This window comes from Physella acuta, unplaced genomic scaffold (assembly GCF_028476545.2).
Source record: "Physella acuta isolate Inbredline_101_S28 unplaced genomic scaffold, ASM2847654v3 ptg001162l, whole genome shotgun sequence".
Classification (NCBI taxonomy): domain Eukaryota; kingdom Metazoa; phylum Mollusca; class Gastropoda; family Physidae; genus Physella; species Physella acuta.
This window is the reverse complement of record NW_026732679.1, coordinates 351,429-370,623: the sequence shown is the minus strand read 5'-3', so window position 1 is coordinate 370,623 and position 19,195 is coordinate 351,429. Positions and strand designations below refer to the sequence as shown.

The 19,195-nt window shown below is 38.6% G+C and overlaps 1 protein-coding gene and 1 non-coding gene across 2 annotated transcripts; both read right to left on the bottom strand.

Annotated features, from left to right (window-relative positions):
* Positions 1-532: 532 nt before the first annotated feature.
* On the bottom strand, positions 533-18,551 carry LOC131956577 (arp2/3 complex-activating protein rickA-like). Its single transcript, XM_059321097.1, has 4 exons — positions 18,413-18,551; positions 11,214-11,513; positions 10,897-10,927; positions 533-998 (listed from the first exon to the last, which is right to left on the bottom strand). The coding sequence occupies exons 1-4, from the start codon at positions 18,549-18,551 to the stop codon at positions 533-535; spliced, it is 936 nt and encodes a 311-aa protein (XP_059177080.1).
* On the bottom strand, positions 14,290-14,377 carry Trnay-gua (transfer RNA tyrosine (anticodon GUA)). Its single transcript is given in 2 exon segments — positions 14,290-14,325; positions 14,341-14,377. It is a non-coding gene; the product is annotated as a tRNA-Tyr (tRNA).
* Positions 18,552-19,195: the final 644 nt, after the last annotated feature.

Sequence of the window (19,195 nt, the reverse complement as noted above, 5' to 3'; positions counted from 1 at the left end):
GCACACTTTTCGTGTTCATTTAGTGCACTATTGTATTTAGTTATGCAACTCTATTGTATTAAAAAGTACTGAAAAATGCATAATAACGTATTATTAAAAAGCTTTTATGTAACAATGCACTAAAAAGGAGAAAATAAATTATTTTTAAAAAATATAATAAATAAAACTATTTAAATAACTAAAAATGAAAGCGTTGGTCGCTATATTTTACACACTTTTTATCGCGTTTGTTGTACGTGACACATTGACGTAAAAAAAATCTCCACCCGCTAGAGTCTAGGTGGGAAATACAACACCTTTAGTAATCGTGCACTAGTGGGTTTTCTTAAGTCCGTGTAAGAAATAGAGCTTAACCCACAAGGTGAGAAGAGAGGTGATCTTAGACAGATCATGTGAAACGAGGATGGGAGAGGCTGGTTAGATATGTCGAGAACTGCAGAGGATTTTGGAGAGCCGAGTTGTCGTGGGGGGAATGGGGATGTTCTAAGACCTGTGGATCGGGCTGGGAATGGGGGTGGGTTTGGTAAAGGACCTATGTGGATCGGCCTGAGAATGGGGAGGGGGGTGTGCTTGTTAAAAGACCTATGTGGATCAGCCTGTGGGTGGGGGTGGGCTTGATAAAGGACCTATGTGGATCGGCCTGGGGTTGGGGGTGGGGGCTTGATAAAGGACCTATGTGGATCGGCCTGGGGTTGGGGTGGGGGCTTGATAAAGGACCTATGTGGATCGGCCTGGGAATGGGGGGTGGGGGCTTGATAAAGGACCTATGTGGATCGGCCTGGGGCTGGGGGCTTGATAAAGGACCTATGTGGATCGGCCTGGGAATGGGGGGTGGGGGCTTGATAAAGGACCTATGTGGATCGGCCTGGGGTTGGGGGTGGGGGCTTGATAAAGGACCTATGTGGATCGGCCTGGGAATGGGGGGTGGGGGCTTGATAAAGGACCTATGTGGATCGGCCTGGGGCTGGGGGCTTGATAAAGGACCTATGTGGATCAGCCTGGGGGTGGGGGTGGGAGCTTGATAAAGGACCTATGTGGATCAGCCTGGGGGTGGGGGTGGGCTTTATAAAGGACCTATGTGGATCAGCCTGAGAATTGGGGTGGGGGTGGGCTTGATAAAGGACCTATGTGGATCAGCCTGGGGGTGGGGGTGGGCTTGATAAAGGACCTATGTGGATCAGCCTGGGGGTGGGGGTGGGCTTGATAAAGGACCTATGTGGATCAGCCTGGGGGTGGGGGTGGGCTCGATAGATAAAAGAACCTATGTTTAGCGACCTGGGGGTGGTTGATCTATGACCTTTGAGGAGTCGCTTAGGTTGAGTGGGGGGTGAAAAGTTGGAGTTCATTAAAAGCATTTGCTCTAATTTGGTCAATTCACAAACTAGACTTAAACTATTTTTAACGTGTACCAACTGAAGACTGTTAATTAAAAGAAGGTTAATTTGACGATGCTTAATTAGAAGCTCGTCTAATTTGGTGTTCGCAATTAGGTGTTGTCCAAAGACATTAATTTGTCTAAGAAAATTGTGAGTAAACTGCAGAAAACGAAAAAAAAATAACAATTTTACAAGGCTAGAACGAAAATGAAAATCAAAACAAAAATATGCGATCAAGGAGCAATGAGTCAGAAAAGAAAGAAAGACTTATTTCTAAGACTGGCTTATACAGACTAAAATAAAAAGCAAACAATTTAGAAAAAAAATGTCTTTAAATTTTACAAGGGGAGTGTTTAGATCTGACGTATTGTCATATGAAGGCCGAGAGAATTAAATTAAGTTTCACAGCCTGTGTTTATCTTCCGCCAAAACTATAGATCTAACCCAAGTTTTGTTTTCCAATGTGGCAATTCTGTCAGATCTCAAGTTTGCCAGAACACTTGATCTTCTTACAACCAGCCAACTAACATGTCGCCTGTATTACTTGATCCAATCAGATTCGTCTCTCCGTGAAGAAGTTTACACTGGGAAATAAATGATCTTATTTCTGTCCGCGGACTGACGTAACCCTGGATCTGACCAGTCCAGTGGTCTGTCGGATTAGATGGATGGACAGAGCAATAAGCATTGGATGAGTGGATGGTGAGATGAATGGGATGAGGAGATGGGAAATATAGTCGACAGACGTATGTTTAAAGAGGGGTTGGGTGGGTTGGATGGCGCGGGGAGTGAATGGGTGGGACAATTGATGGACATTGAGATGAATGCTGGCACGGTGAGAAGATGGAGGTTATGAATAAGTGGAATGGTGCATGGATGTTAAATTAACAGGTGTGTAGTGTTGGGGGTTGTAGACATTGTTTGGTAGGTGTGTGGAATATTTATAGTGTTAGGGGTTGTAGGTGTGGTTTGGTAGGTGTGTGGAATATTTATAGTGTCGGGGGTTGTAGATGTGGTTTGGTAGGTATGTGGTACATTTACAGTGTTGGAGATTGTAGACATCGTTTGGTAGATATGTGGTACATTTAAGGTATCTAGACATAAGACGTCGTTTGGTAGATGTGTGGTATATGGACGGTGTGAATGGGATACGCGATGGATCTAAGATGGATATATGGATGGATGAATACATAGATAAATAGTTTAATGAATATTAATTGAGACACGAATTTGTGGATTAAAGGATTTGATTTTAAGAAATATCGATACATGGAGATGTAGGGACGGGCGTAGTCGAAAGGTAGAGCTTACAACTGGTAGCCCGAATGTCTTGAGTTCGGATCACGGACTCGATTGTGAGGAATGTGTCTGAGTATACTCAGCTCTGGCGGGTACCTAGCGCACATTGAGCAAAGTAAGCGGCTGGGCATAGTGCTCAACGCACTATCCCCATGTAGGCCGAAGTCATTAACTCTACTTCGTCTGCCCTATTTGTCTTCAGAGTTTCTTCCAGGCATCCTTCGGGGGGGGGGGGGGGGGTTTGCCCCCCCCCCCCCCCGAAAATTTTTTACCGCCCCCCCCCGAACGAAATGAAATTTATATAATTTATATAGAAAATATATACTTTTAACCGTGTCCGCCCCCCCCCCCCCCCGAAGAAAGTCTACCGCCCCCCCCCCCCCGGAAAATTTCAAGTGCCCCCCCCCCCCTGGAGAAAAAAGTCTGGAAGAAACACTGTTTGTCTTGCGCACGAACGGAAAACGATGATAATGACGATAGAAGTTTGTAATGTGGCATTTGGATGGATGATGATTGGGGAAGGTGTAGAATAACGAAAAGGTGTCTCCTTCAGTTACACACGTATAACTAAATAGACGAATGTATGGATGATGTAGTGCTAAAAATACATATTTATATGTAGATGAACGATATTATATGCATGAAAATATGCATGGAAGTTCAGTACAAATAACCACACAAAGGGCTAAACTAAGAACAAGCAAAGCGGGAGTGATCTCCTCTAAACTTTCACGTATATTCTTGGGCGGCACTTCCAAGACTATACAAATTATTTGTATTATATTTTTTTAAACAGAAGAGAATCTCACAGTAAAAAAAAGAAATAGCGCACCAAATGAATGGAGACAGTGTGAGTATAATAGAGCGGAAAATTTAAATTTTCTGGAGGAAACATTGAAGAAATTATAAATAGCGTAAAGTATGGTCTACTACTTCCGGTCAACGTAAATCACCCAAAATTTAATAGAAAATAGCGAATAAGATCTTATACCTAAGTATTCAAGTTATGTGTTATTTAATTTTTTTAAAAACAGAAATAAATTACCACTTCCGTGTATTGAAAGTCAATCAAAAAATTGAAAATGATTTAAGTATAAGATCTTTTACTTATATATGAAATCTCTTCTACGTAACTGGAACAGTTCTTGGGTAATTGTGTTTCCATAAAAATAGACTTAAGTACCACTTCCAGTTTCGGGAAATCGCTTAAAAATTGGTGGAAACTTGAATGTTAAATTTTGTCTTCCTATCAATAATAGTACTTAAATTATCGCTTTTTAATTTCCGGTTATCGGAAATCACCCAAAAGTTGAAAACATTATAAATTGTATACTACATTATATATGGTATCCAAACCTCCAATTAAACTGAACACAACAACCAAGAACATACACACATCCAATTAAACTGAACACAACCAAGAACATACATACATCCAATTAAACTGGACACAACGAAACACATACACACATCCAATTAAACTGGCCACAACTGTTTTCGCTGAAACAGGCCACTCACATAGACGGAAGCCAGACCATCGGATTCGACCAATCAGGACTAATTTTCTCTTTTGTTAACTCCCTTTCTGTCGACTCCCCAGAGACGAGCAGACGACGGAGGCCTTAGCCGTAGCTTTTAGTGCTGGAATGTGTTGGTAGTTACCAGACAAGCAGAGCCTTCTTTAATTTTTAATCACAGTACAGCGTCTGGAGGTACAGAACGTAGGAGTCAGAAGAAAATCATCCTACATTTTAAGGGGCGAGGTCGAGCTGCTAAACCAATCGTAAATATGGGTTTTCCCAAAATCTCTTTGAAAGTTGAGAGAGTCCATTAAAAAAAATTACGGCGTCTTGAAATAAAAAAAAAATACAGGCGTAGCTTTTTAAATCTATTTTTGTTAGAAAAAGTACAAATGGTGATGTGAAAATGGATGAGGTGACAGTTTTAACACATTGGTGAATTAAATCCGAGTTTTAAAATTGATTTAAATATTTGATCAAATAAAGTTTTTGGAATATAGGCCCTATTCTTAATTTTATTTCTCTTTAAGGTATAAATGTAGGCTGATATGATCTGAATTGAACTAACAACACCCACACGCACACAAGCACACACACAGACATACACATACAAACATCACGCGCATACACGAACAGGCATTGATATACCCACAAACACACAAAAACACATGAATATTCGTTCTCAAAAACACATACACGTGAACATTAAGAACAACTTACACACGCAAACACACAATCATTAAAACACTTTCATACATATATACAGATCTTCAATGCGATTTAAAACACGAGTTCAACATTCGTTTAACGTTAGTGCAAGTCTATGCTAAAAAAAACAAGGTTGAAAAATGAAACAAGAAAATTATGTCTTAGGATAAATGGATATTGTAAATATTTATTGCCTGTTATAAGTTTGGTTTCAGTGTATTCAACAAGTGATAGATTTACATACTGATGCGTTCAGCAAATGTGATAGGGGCAGTTAGGTGTTTAGACGTGGCGTTTTGTGATGCAGTATTACCGTATTTCTTCTTGTTTGTAATTCTAGTGGTAGAAGGGATTCACTCCAATACAGTTAAGTATACGTGTCAACTGGTTATGCACCATATAGGCCGTTGATTCCAATTTCAGCCTGCTTTTCTTTTTGGGTTTGTTTCCATAGCCTTTGTCCAACCAAGAACAAACTACTAGGCAGCAGTTGTTTGATTTTGGAGTTGTCTCTCCTAGAAGAGTGGCTGTCCCCAGATATCGGACCTCATCTGCCCGAGAGTTCGAAACCGCGAATTTCATATTAACCGACTCGACCACGATGATATGTACCAACTATTATATATTTGGTACTTAGTTTCTGTCTATTGGCATATCGGCGTGGTCGAGTTATATTTGGTACTTCATGAATAATATCAACATCGTACCTCAATGATTAGCTGCCACAAGGCTATAAACAGTACAGAAATGTAAATAAACGGAAACTTTGTTGGATTTGGTAGATCATGAATAACAAGAGCGACGTGTCTCGGTACTACAGGGCGATACACAGAAGTGATGAAGACAAACTACCAGAGTGACGTTGAATGATCGTTAAGTTATTAGTAAGATGATACTCAAAGTTGGGAGGTCAGGGCAGTAATACGAAGGTATCAGGTTCAAATCTTGCCCGTGTCTTGGATCAATAGCGCGTTACTGACTTTGGCTAAAGTAAAGAATGGCACTCGCTAATTGACCTTTCAGTTCACTGACCTATGTTTGTTTGGTTTATTGTAGGTTTATTGTGTATGTGATTTTTATTTAGGCTCACCATTCACGATATGTTACCCTCAAACTATCTTTGCTATCTATAGCTATTAACAGTGATTCTCAAAACTATACCCGTTGAACCTGTTTGCTTGTTATCTCATTGTTATTGTCAATGTTGTTGCAACTATTGGCCTCACCTACATACTGACACATCAGACCAACAAATACGTTGTCATCAGTTTAAAAACTTTGGCTGTCAAATCTATTTGGATGCTGCAATCCAGAAAAGATAAAAGGGGGAGATTACGGCGAGAGCAAGGGCAGACAAACATAATATGCGCCTAGAGTTATCCTTCTTTTTGAAGTAGGGCGCCTTTGATAAGCGCCATAGACTGTCTCGGCGGTTCAATAATTAAATCCATTAAATTGTGTTGCAGCTAAGGTTTGAAATATTCATATATATATATATATATATATATATATATATATATATATATATATATATATATATATATATATATATACACAACGTGTCTGTATATGAATTTATGTATGTAGCAAATATCAACTGGATAATAATTTTAACACGGAATATTAATTTAAATTTCGCCGTCCTAGTTAAAGAGAGCATATTTAAACAGCGAGCCTTTGATATCAGGTAATAATTAAATTTCTGATGAAGGGCTAATCTATGCATCGTTAGAAATTTTAAAATACATTCATTCTTCTTTTTATGTAGGTGTTAGATTAAACAACACGTAAAAATATAATTAAAACGGTAACGAAGCGTTTCTCTTAAATTTAATTAAGGAACAATTTTTGATTATCTAAAGTATTTTTTATATTTAATTATTCTTTTAATCATATCGAAAATTTAAATACCTAATTATTCACTTATCAAATATCAGAGGATATTGACATTTTCTTAGCGGGCTAATGATCGAAAGCTAATTAACAACCCCTAGTGTATGTGTCGTTGAATCAACTCGATGTATGATGGCAAGTCTTTAGAAGACGTCCCACAAAATACATCATTGACCTGCTTCTACAGAACCGCTCACGCCTCTAACGTGAGCAGTTTCTTTGACCTCATCAATGTGGAGATTGTTAGGTCAACATTGTGCACGTACATCTTGACTCTCCACGGCACAAGTCACGTGATTTGTTCGATCAAAACAAAAGGTGTTCAATGGATTCTAGCCCGGTAACTTAACCCAAGACCTTCTGGTAGGTCGTGGTGTGCTCTATAACTCGACCCCACTGTTCCATCCAACATGAAGTGGTTCGAGAGTTTTGTAGCTTTACTGACTCATTTACATTGGAAAGAAAATACAATGCCTTTCTAGATTACATTTTTGTTAACTCATAAAACGTGTGCACATTTTAAAGGTAACATCACCATATTCTTTTCCACAGCTTTCAAATATGTCTTTTATAACAGACTACCGACCGCTATATTAAATATGAATATAACATTTTTCGAAAACCTCCTAACACACACAAACCCCAAGCATGACAAAATTGTGATGTAGAAATACTTTGTTATTTCTGGAATATATAATAAGAATCACCACAAATTAATGAAAAGCGGAAGTCAATCTTCGTTAGAAACTTAAGCTTGCCCTTATAACAATAGTAAACACCTTTCATGGATTCCTGGGAGATCTCTATGTTGTTTGCACTGTTTCCAGCAAGCTGGCAAGCACACCACCGATTTGTTCATTATACAATATACAGGTAGAATGGAGAGCAGTATGTAATAAACAAGATAACTACACATGTTTAGTACTTTGAGTAGTACACACTCTCACAAAATGCCTGGAGTTTGTACTTTGATAGTAATATACACACACATATACAAGTAATCTGTAATTTGACAGTAACATACACATTCATATATAATAATCATTAAAAAAGTTTTAAAAAACCCACGTTTTCTGATTGAACTAAAAAGTAGAAAATAAATGCTATACATCACAATAATGCAAGCGATCACTCTACTATAAGCGATCAAAAACGTGGGGCGCCGAAGTAAAAGTTATATTACTATTGATTAGATAATACTATTGACTTTTATTAGGGAGCTTGTAGAGAGTCAACAGTATTAGAAACTGTAAGAAAATCACGGCGCCCCACGTTTTTGATCGCTTATAGTAGAGTGATCGCTTGCATTATTGTGATGTATAGCATTTATTTTCTACTTTTTAGTTCAATCAGAAAACGTGGGTTTTTTAAAACTTTTTTAATGATTATTATTTTCTACTTTTTAGTCTTTGTCTGTTTGTTTGCATTAAAATCTTGCTATCGATTTTATCTTTTCACTTTTTTTTGGGTAAACGAAGACAACTCGTAAAAAGACAACTCGTAAAAAGACAACTCGAAAAAAAATCGTTGTGTGAATACGTTACTGACTAGATTTGAACCCGTGTCGAGTGGGATAGCAATCGTGTGCCCAACCACTCGACCATATCGTCTCCCCCACACTGGCCTACCTCCTGTAAGTTTAAACTCGGTTCAAGCTAAATTCTCTGCCCCTAAGCCTGTGGCGACATGTGATCGTTCGCTTCACTGCGCGCGAGGTACGCGTCGCTGGTTTTTTTTCTAATGGCTAGCAGAGGAGAATTATATATATAGATTATATAGCGGTCTAAAATGCTCAATAAAATGTTTCCATTGATCAATTTAGTAATAATAACAATTGAATATTCAATGGTCATCCAAAAGAAAGCTTCCCTGAAAATTTCAGCGCGCTAGCTAACTGGGAAGTGCAAGAAATTTCGATCGCAAGATTTGATTGGAAAGACAAACAGAGAAAGCAAGTTAAAGAAAACGTGGGAAAAAGTAATCTATACTTTAACAGTAACATACACACACATATAAAAATAATCTTTAATTTGGCAATAATTTGCCGTAAATATAAAAGTAATATGTAATTTGACAATAACACGCATATACATATAAAAGTAATATGTGCTTTGACAGTAACATACACATACATATAAAAGTAATATGTACTTTTACTACAACTTAAACAGAAATGTAAAAGTCATCATAAAAAGTGAACTTACCTATGAACGTAATCTAGGCATTAAAAGTTCTCTAGGAATAAAAAAAAAAGTCACATTAAAAATACTTGGAGCAAGCAGTGCATCAGTCCCATGAAACAACAACACAACTGTCGTAGAACAGAAACCTTTACAAGTCCCTGGCTCACTCGTGTCCAACGTCCGAGGGCGCGTGCAGCCGGGCCAGTGCTCACCCACAAAACATGTGATGGACTCGCCAGACGAGGAGGGCGCGAGATTTTAAATCAGCGCGCGCGGTGCATCATGGGACTGGCCTCACATCCGGTGGACGGCGTCGCGCTTGAGAGAGGTTGTCACGTGGACGAGTGTGTGACGTAAGAGAACCGGGTTATTATACCATAAACACCTTCGTATCGGGAATCAGTTGAGGGAGGGGGGGGTGAGTAAATAAAGCCCCTCCCCTTCCCCAAAAACCATCTACCTTACCCCCCCCCCCCCCACTAACACCACCCAGAACGTAATATAATTTAAATAGAAAATATATACTTTTACCAGTGTCCGCCCCCCGGAAATTTTAATCCGACCCTACTTCCCCTCACTCGAAAACTCCAATAGCCCCCCCCCCCCCCCACTTGAGAAAAAAGTCTGGAGAAATCACTGGTGGAGGGGTGTGTTGTACAGTCCGCGCCGTTTAAGTGGTGGGGGATGACTAAACCAAAAAATCGTAAAATTTACCGCAAAAACAATGTTTTATTCAGGTTAGAATAATTCAATGGTTGGAGAGGGAGTTGACTCTAAACTGCAAATACAACATTGTTGGAGCAGTGTTGGGGGGGGGGGAGGTGATGATACCCTCAGTCACCACACTGAATGACAGCCGACCGTGTGGCGCATCTTAATATTTTGAAAAATTTGTTAAATATGGCCACCCTCTAATAGGATACGCCCATGTTGTCTACGCGTGTTGCAACAAGGTTGTCACACTAAGTTCCTATACTGTCCAAAAACCTACCAAATGCTGAGAGAACAAGATATGGAGACATGACAAACAGATGTAAATAGAGCAGAGTTTGAGCAGAGGCGATGGTTTAATTTGACGAAAAATGTGCAGTTTCCGTCGCAAAAAGTAAAGTTACCCTAGTAAAAGTAAAGCTCCTATCGTAAAAAATAAAGTTTCCATTTTCCAGGCTTACGGTCCATGGGACAAGTAAAATTAAGGGAGTAGAGTTCGCTTGTTTCTGTTACTTCGGAGTATGATTAAATATCCATATGGCGTTTCTTGTATGAACGTGAAAGCTATTTTAAACATTTTAGACGCTACATAAATGATTTCATTAAACTTTAATAAGTCTACAGCTTAGTTAATTTGACTTTAATTATTTTCGACGTAATTTAAAACAAAAATTCTTATTTAATTTCATTTAACTTTAATATTTTTGCCGCTTTTTAAACGATTAAAAACATTTATTTGATGCAACTGTACTGCAGAGACAAACTGTCTAAGGATTCATCTTGAGGAATTTTTATGACGTATTTAAAATATGGCTTCCTACAGAACGAGTGCGGGGTGCTGGAGTGCGCAGCGTGACAGCAGACGATTACACCACACGGCTGGTCACGTGATCAGGTTGTCTGCACGATGGAAAATCATTTTTTCTATCAATGGTATAAATGACTCACTGAAATAATGGGTTAGATGATTACAGAAGTGGACTAAGTTCAGCCATATTGGAAGGGTTAAAAATAAAGCATGGAGCAGGGTCTAAGAAATCCCCGGACTGGGAGGATAAAATTATTCATATAAAAGTTGTTTAGACAAAGCTAGAACAAAAAGCTGGAATATCCAACAACGAGATTTCAAAATATTGAATATTGAATCTACCATCAGACTTCAGTAAAATCTGGACAGTTACAAAAATAATAGAAAACATATCTAACAGCTTGGTGAGGTACTTCCTCAGGAAAACATCTGTAAGAATAGATGGGGACTTCAGCTAATGGATCTATGACATGTTCAAAGACCCTATAGGCAACAATTATTTTTAAAATGAATATTTCGGTGCTTACGTCATCTAGAAAGAAAGACGAACAAATAAGGAATGAAAACGGTGTAAGCCTATAACTTAATCCTAAAGGGAAAAGGCATGAGTTGATTGGTTGATAAATTACGTGTAGACAAACCTAGGCATGAGTTGATTGGTTGATAAATTACGTGTAGACAAACCTAGGCATGAGTTGATTGGTTGATAAATTACGTGTAGACAACCTAGGCATGAGTTGATTGGTAAAGATGTGGAATGTACTGAGGTAAAGATGTGGAATATACTGAGGTAAAGATGTGGAATGTACTGAGGTAAAGATGTGGAATATACTGAGGTAAAGATGTGGAATGTACTGAGGTAAAGATGTGGAATATACTGAGGTAAAGATGTGGAATGTACTGAGGTAAAGATGTGGAATGTACTGAGGTAAAGATGTTGAATGTACTGAGGTAAACATGTGGAATATACTGAGGTAAAGATGTGGAATGTACTGAGGTAAAGATGTTGAATGTACTGAGGTAAAGATGTGGAATATACTGAGGTTAATCTGCTATAGAGCCATACAACACCAGAAAAGCAGTTCTGTAATGTCAAGAAGAAGTTTGCAAGTTTCAGATTTTAATCAGGTTTATGGGAGAGATGGAGCCGTAGAGAGAGAGAGAGAGAGGGGGGGGGGGGGGAGGGAGAGAGAGAGAGAGAAAGAGAGAGAGAGAGAGAGATGGAAATAAAATGTTCCTAGTCTTTGGGTGAAATGGACGCCGCACTAATTGAATTCTACATCAGCAACGTTGTCTCTCTGTAAAAATCCCTAGCTTATGGAGAACGTGCTAATAAATAAATTGAATTATACGAAAGGGATACGGTTTTTGCTCATACAAGAGTTATAAATAGATCTGACCTTGATAGAATGTGATGGTTAAGGGCTCCTGCCATTTACTTGAAACAAACAAAGGATCAATGTGTCTGTTTAGTTCAATGGGAAGTTTTCAAAGGAAACAAATCAGCGGGTTTGTTTCATTAACTTTGTTCACGGGGTGAAAGTTTTTAATCCACTCTCGTGTTTGTTTCGTTAAGTTTTTACTGTGAAGGTTTTTAATGCGATCTTTGTCTGTTGGGCTGGTTGTTCACTTTAGTGTTTGATGGTTGTGGGTAAATAGAGGATTGTGGGTAAATAGAGGATTGTGGGTAAACAGAGGATTGTTGGTAAACAGAGGATTGTGGGTAAATAGAGGATCATGGGTAAATAGAGGATTGTAAGCAAATATAGGATTGTGGGTATATAGAGGATTGTGGGTAAATAGAGGATTATGGGTAAATAGAGGATTGTGGGTAAACAGAGGATTGTGGATATATAGAGGATTGTTGGTAAACAGAGGATTGTGGGTAAACAGAGGATTGTGGGTAAATAGAGGGTTGTGGGTAAATAGAGGATTGTGGGTAAATAGAGGATTGTGGGTAAATATAGGATTGTGGGTATATAGAGGATTGTGGGTATATAGAGGATTGTGGGTAAATATAGGATTGTGGGTAAATATAGGATTGTGGGTAAATATAGGATTGTGGGTATATAGAGGATTGTGGGTATATAGAGGATTGTGGGTAAACAGAGGATTGTTGGTAAACAGAGGATTGTGGATATATAGAGGATTGTGGGTAAATAGAGGATTGTGGGTAAATAGAGGATTGTGGGTAAATAGAGGATTGTGGGTAAACAGAGGATTGTGGGTAAACAGAGGATTGTGGGTAAATAGAGGATTGTGGGTAAACAGAGGATTGTGGGTAAATAGAGGATTGTGGGTAAATAGAGGATTGTGGGTAAACAGAGGATTGTGGGTAAACAGAGGATTGTGGGAAATAGATGATTGTGGGTAAATAGAGGATTGTGGGTAAATAGAGGATTGTGGGTAAATTGAGGATTGTGGGTAAACAGAGGATTGTGGGTAAACAGAGGATTGTGGGTAAATAGAGGATTGTGGGTAAATAGAGGATTGTGGGTAAACAGAGGATTGTGGGTAAATAGAGGATTGTGGGTAAGTAGAGGATTGTGGGTAAATAGATGATTGTGGGTGATGGGTTATATTATGGTAAACCAGACCGGCCTACTGACGAAGGGTTCCGATGAAAGAAGACATACCAGTAGCTTTTCATTTCATCTTAGTTGTGAGCAGAGTTTCTTCCAGACCCCCCCCCCACCCATCCCCGAAGTAAGTCTACCGCCATCCCGCCCCCGAACAAAACTTTTACTAGTGTCCGCCCCCCCCCCCCCCCCCCCCAAAAAAAAGAAATAGCACTCCCCTCCCTACCCCTGGAAGAAACACTGGTTATGAGAACAATTTCTCAAATAGAAATAAATTAGATTTACAGAACGATAAGCATCACATGAAATATATATATAGAAAACATACTTTTACTAGTGTCCGCCCCCCCCCCCCCCTCAAAAAAATAGCACCCCCCCCCCCCCTTTCTACCTGGTTATGAGAACAATTTCTCAAATAGAAATAAATTAGATTTACAGAACGATAAGCATCACATGAAATATATATATATAGAAAACATACTTTTACTAGTGTCCGCCCCCCCCCCCTAAAAAATAGCACCCCCCCTCCCCCTTCCTACCTGGTTATGAGAAAAATTTCTCAAATGGAAATAAATTAGATTTACAGAACGATAAGCATCACATGAAAGATACATCAACGTCCAGTTTTGTTGACCAGTACGCTTTTTTAACTCATACGCTTTTTAACTTTTAACTCCTTCGTTTTATCCCTTGTATAATATACCTCGTTACAAAGACTACTGCCCCCACGAACGAAATGGAATTTATATAGAAAATATATAATTTTAACAGAGACATGCCCCCCCCCCCCCCCCCCCCACGGAAATTTTAGTCCGCCCCTCCCGAAAATTTCAAGTGCCACAACCCCCCCCCCCCCCCCCCCCCCGCTCACAACAGATAAATAATTCTGAAAGAAACACTGTTTGCAATACCCACAATAACATATAAAAGCCAAAAGTAAGACTGAGCATATCGCACACAACTAAACTATTACTATAAAAACATTTATATAATTTTAAAAAATTATGGTATGCTATCTACAATAATTTTTTTGTTGGTATAATGTGCATATTTTAAAGATGTAAAAATACGTGTTTTTAAATCAACAAAGTTAAAATATTTTGCCTTAGTACAGAGTTGTCTAAGCTTGTTTTGTGGTCCAATCTTGTTTCACTTTGTTCATTTTCTTTCTCAGCAAAATAAATTAAATATTGTAGACTTTAAAAAAAAAGTTCCCGCGAACCGGATTCGAACCAGTGACCTAAGGATTGCTATTCTATCTCTCTACAGTCCTCCGCTCTACCAACTGAGCTATCGCGGGATATTGATGAACCGTGTAATTAACCAAGTGTACAATCAATAAAGAAGTGAATACGTGACCTATTTGTTGCACGCCCAGTCAGTAAAAAATATCTAGCAGACGACACCTAGCAGACGACACGCACCAAGCGACTTGCTAGAGTAGTTTGTTTTGGCCCAGGATAATATGTAGCTTACAGCGGTATATTGGTGAACTGAACTAGATCTAGATATAAAGCAGCAATATAAAGCGGACTTGAAGCAATGTAAAAGGACGCAGAAACTAAGTGTAATGTTTTAGATACAGGTAACACTTTGTCGTGTCAGGTAAATTACGACAGATCTCTGCCGTTTATAAAAAATAAAGAGATTTAGTCAAAATATAACATGTTCAAGTTATTTTAAATACAAGATGGATACAACTTTTTTTTTCAAGTGATACAAAATCTCAGCTCAAACAATCAAGATTGCGCTTTAGGAGTCAACATTCCCGTGTTCTAGTAACAAAAACAGATTTATCTGTGAGAACAACAGTCGATAAATGATTGGAAAAATGTAATCGCTCAGGATTTAATGAATTACATTGATTATACTTAATGTTTTCTTAATAAATCAAACGAGTTGACCCGCACCGTAAGCATACGCCGCTATTTAGTTGTTCTATTTTCTACTTTTCAGTCATTTATAATTTGTGAATTCGACACTGCCCTCCCCCCCCCCCCTCCTCCGTGAAAGCAGCCTCCGTGACGACAGTTTACAGACGACAATGAAAAGATCAAGCAAAACTTCTTACCTCCCCTTACTTTCAAATCGTTTCAAAAAACTAAATTATCTGCCTCATAAAGCCGTCACTAATTCTACCCGGCTTTACGCTTGTAAACATTCGCGGTGAACCACATCTCACCAGACTGGTGGGGGTGGGTTGGTAGCGAAATGGTCTGTTGCGCATGATTGGAGAGAGAGAGAGAGAGGGGGGGGGGGCGTAGGAGGGTTAGATAGTCGGCTAGCGTCGGCTGCCCATGAAGAGAATTATATATGTAGATATAACAGCCGTATTTAGTTTTACTTAAAAAATGTAAATGAAGTAGAGTTCACCTGTTTCACAAAATCCTTGTGACCACTGAATCTCCAGCCCCAGTTTAGAGGGAACCTGTCATATTTGAACTCACCCTTCAAGAAATGTGGGTTATTCCTGCTAACAAATACAGCATTAAGATGATTACTAATTCATTCTAGCTCACCAAGATCTAGCGAAAAGGGTGGCTTTCAAACAAAAGGGGAAACATAATTTGATAAACCAAACCTGTCGGGTTTTGAGTTTTGACAAGATGACGTTCGACAAGTATCGCCATAAAAACGGCGGCGAGATTTTCTTCAAGCCAAAACTCGGATGGTTGTTTTATAAAATTAGTGCGCGGATGTCGCTAGTGGTGAACTGACTCGTGCTATTTGTGGCACTTTTTTTCTCGCCCCGTTTTAACTGCGTCATTTCCGTTTTACTTCATCGCTAACTTGATAACGTCAACAAAATTAAGATCTTAGGCCCGTCACTAATGTGATCATGACATTAAATGATTGTCTTAAACAACATTAGGTCAAATAAAAAAAAATATTTTTCGCACCAGAGAACGTTGTTTATATTTTTCAAAATGTTTATTAAATACATTCCATAATATTACTAATAGTGATATCAACTCCTAAAATCTTTAGGTATTCAGGAAAGAAATTTTCATCGCCGCCTCAACTTGTGTGTGAATGGAGACAAAAAATCCCGAAAAAAATGTTTTTGAGCCTGAACTATATTTAAAGCAAAATGGCGCCCACAATTCAAGCGTAAAAATGTCCGACCATGAAACACCTGAAGAGGTAACCTTGAGTCTGGCACCCAGTTTTTCTTTCAGACACCTTGAATCAAACAGATTTCAGACACCTTGAATCAAACAGATTTCAGACACATTGAATCAAACAGATTTCAGACACCTTGAATCAAACAGATTTCAGACACCTTGAATCAAACAGATTTCAGACACCTTGAATCAAACAGATTTCAGACACCTTGAATCAAACAGATTTCAGACACCTTGAATCAAACAGATTTCAGACACCTTGAATCAAACAGATTTCAGACACCTTGAATCAAACAGATTTCAGACACCTTGAATCAAACAGATTTCAGACACCTTGAATCAAACAGATTTCAGACACCTTGAATCAAACAGATTTCAGACACCTTGAATCAAACAGATTTCAGACACCTTGAATCAAACAGATTTCAGACACCTTGAATCAGATTTCAGACACCTTGAATCAAATTGAATGAAAACGGCCCAGGACAGAGGACTCTGGAGATCAGAGGCGTAGCGACCTTTCCCGGCGCCCGGGACAAACTTTTCGATTTGCACCCCCCCCCTCAAGATTTTGATTTGCACACCCCCCCCCCTCAGACTTTCGATTTGCACCCCCCCCCCTCAAGATTTCGATTTGCTCCCCCCTCAACCTTTCAATTTTTTTTTCCAACCCATTTTGGCGCCCCCTAAGGTCGGTGCCCGGGGACATATGTCCCCGCCCCGCCCCCCTCGCTACGATACTGCTGGAGATATTTGGGGGTGGACCATCACACAACCGGGCTTACGGGCAGTGAAGGAATGAAATAGTATTTTTAAATGTATCTAATATATAAAGCTCAATTCTGTATGTAAAAATAAGCTTGTTTGTTTGTCGTTGACATACTTGGATGGATTTAAGTGTTAGACTATTATCGTGCTCATAGTCTAAATTTATGAGTTAAAAAATTACTATTGAAAGTGTTGGGAAATAATTTTCATTTTTCAAACTGATAGTAATAATTGTCGGCATGTTCATTAAACATAATTTTTAAAAAATAACAAAAATTCTAATTATGTCTGAAAATTATTTATATTTAGTCCTTTAGCACTTACTTCCCTTTGATAAATTAGGAAAACACAATTACTTCCCTTTATAAAACATTGCATTAGTGGAAAAGAATTTACTTTTTATTACTTTGTTTTGGTGTTGGGAAAAAAATAATTACATAATTAGCGGGGATTGATCAAGTGCAAATGTTGTAGGTATTTTACGAATAAGCTTGGAGTATTATAATTGTTCAATTTGTTTGGTTTGGCACCTACGTTCGTTTAAGTGAGTGCAAAAGACTATGAATAAGTTGGGGTACTGTAGTCGATTATTAAGCTGAAACAGGCGATTCTGCCCGGGCTAAACTGTGAGCACTTTGCGTTTATGTTCGCGTTAGTGTTTTCTTTGTGTTTAGGTTGGGTTTGCGTTAGTGGTTGCGTTTTGATTTGGTTCGTTTTTGTTCTTTCTTTTTTCGTTTTCGTTTGTGTTTTTTTTTGGGTTTGTGTTTGTGGTTGGTTTTGCGTTTGGATTTGGTTTGTTTTCGTTTGATTTATCGTTTGTTTTTTTTCTTTGTGTTCGTATGGTGTTTGTGGTTGTGGTTGGGTTTGTTGTTAGGTTTTTGTTTTCGTTTGCTTTTTTTGTTTGTTTTTTCTTTGTGTTTGTATTGGTGTTTGTGATTGTGGTTGGGTTTGTTGTTAGGTTTTTGTTTTCGTTTGTATTTGTAATTGTGTTAGCGTTATGTTTGCGTTTTGTTGTTTTTGTTGGTTGTGGTTTGGGTGGGCAATGCCGGGTTTATGATGATTACTAAACACACAGGTAATGGTCTTTAACAGAAAGGTTTTTCACAGAAGCCAGAGCAGGGCCTGGCCGGGACGGCTAGTTATTGATAAATGAACTATCTTAGCATATATGGGTTAACATTGTGGTGTGCTATCCTCGTGCAGATAATTGACTAGGATTATTAAAATTAAAACTTTAATTATTAGATAAAATGTTAAAAAAATGTATTCTTCAAGTTTATAAAAGAAAAGGCTCTTTAAGCTGTGACCTACTTAGGTCTTTCCTTTTTATTATTTAGTTTTACATTTATATAATCAACCTTGAGTGGTCTGAGGTGCAATCCAGAAATTTTCCATCACGCTGTGGTGAAATTCACCAATAATTTCGATTGGTTGATTCGTACTTTGGCGACTTCCTACCCAATAGTCTTTTGACTTTAAGGTGGACATCCCATAATTCTGGGTCACATAAATACCAGGAACATTCTTCTCTCGAGGCAGTTGACCAGACATACCGAGAGAGAATGCCATGTACGACGCCATGTTGTATTTCATAAGTTAAGCAGTATTTTTCCCTAATTACCTGTGTTTAAAGTATTTTTCTGTGCCTCAATTTAAAATCCAGTAGGTTGTGTTGATTACCTACGTGCCATATCCTGTGTTAATAGTTACCTTGTGTTATTCTTCAACTCGTAAGTTGGGTCTTGCAATATTTGTATATTTATAATATTTTACATAGAATCTAGAGTGTATTATTTGGACTTGTATACGTTTTAAAAAGTTGTAAATTGATTAAAAGTGTTATTAGTTACAGGAGTTCTTCGTGTTTTTCCGCTAGACGTTAGATACGAGTTCACGTTTAGTTTTTGTGTCTGGTACTCTATTAGTTTCGTAAGTCATCAGTTTATCAGTATATAACCATCCAAAAGAATTCGGTACGTGCGTTATCTTTACCAGTGGTAGAGTAGCGCCGTAATACAGTCAGAGTTTCTTCCAGGCATCTTTTCGGGGGGGGGGGGGCGAAATATATAGAAAATATATACTTTTAACAGTGTCCGCCCCCCCCCCCCGAAGAAAGTTTACCGCCCCCCCCCCCCCCCCGAAAACTTCAAGTGCCCGCCCCCGGAGAAAAAAGTCTGGAAGAAACACTGAATACAGTAAACAATCTTTATAAATGTGATTTCAAC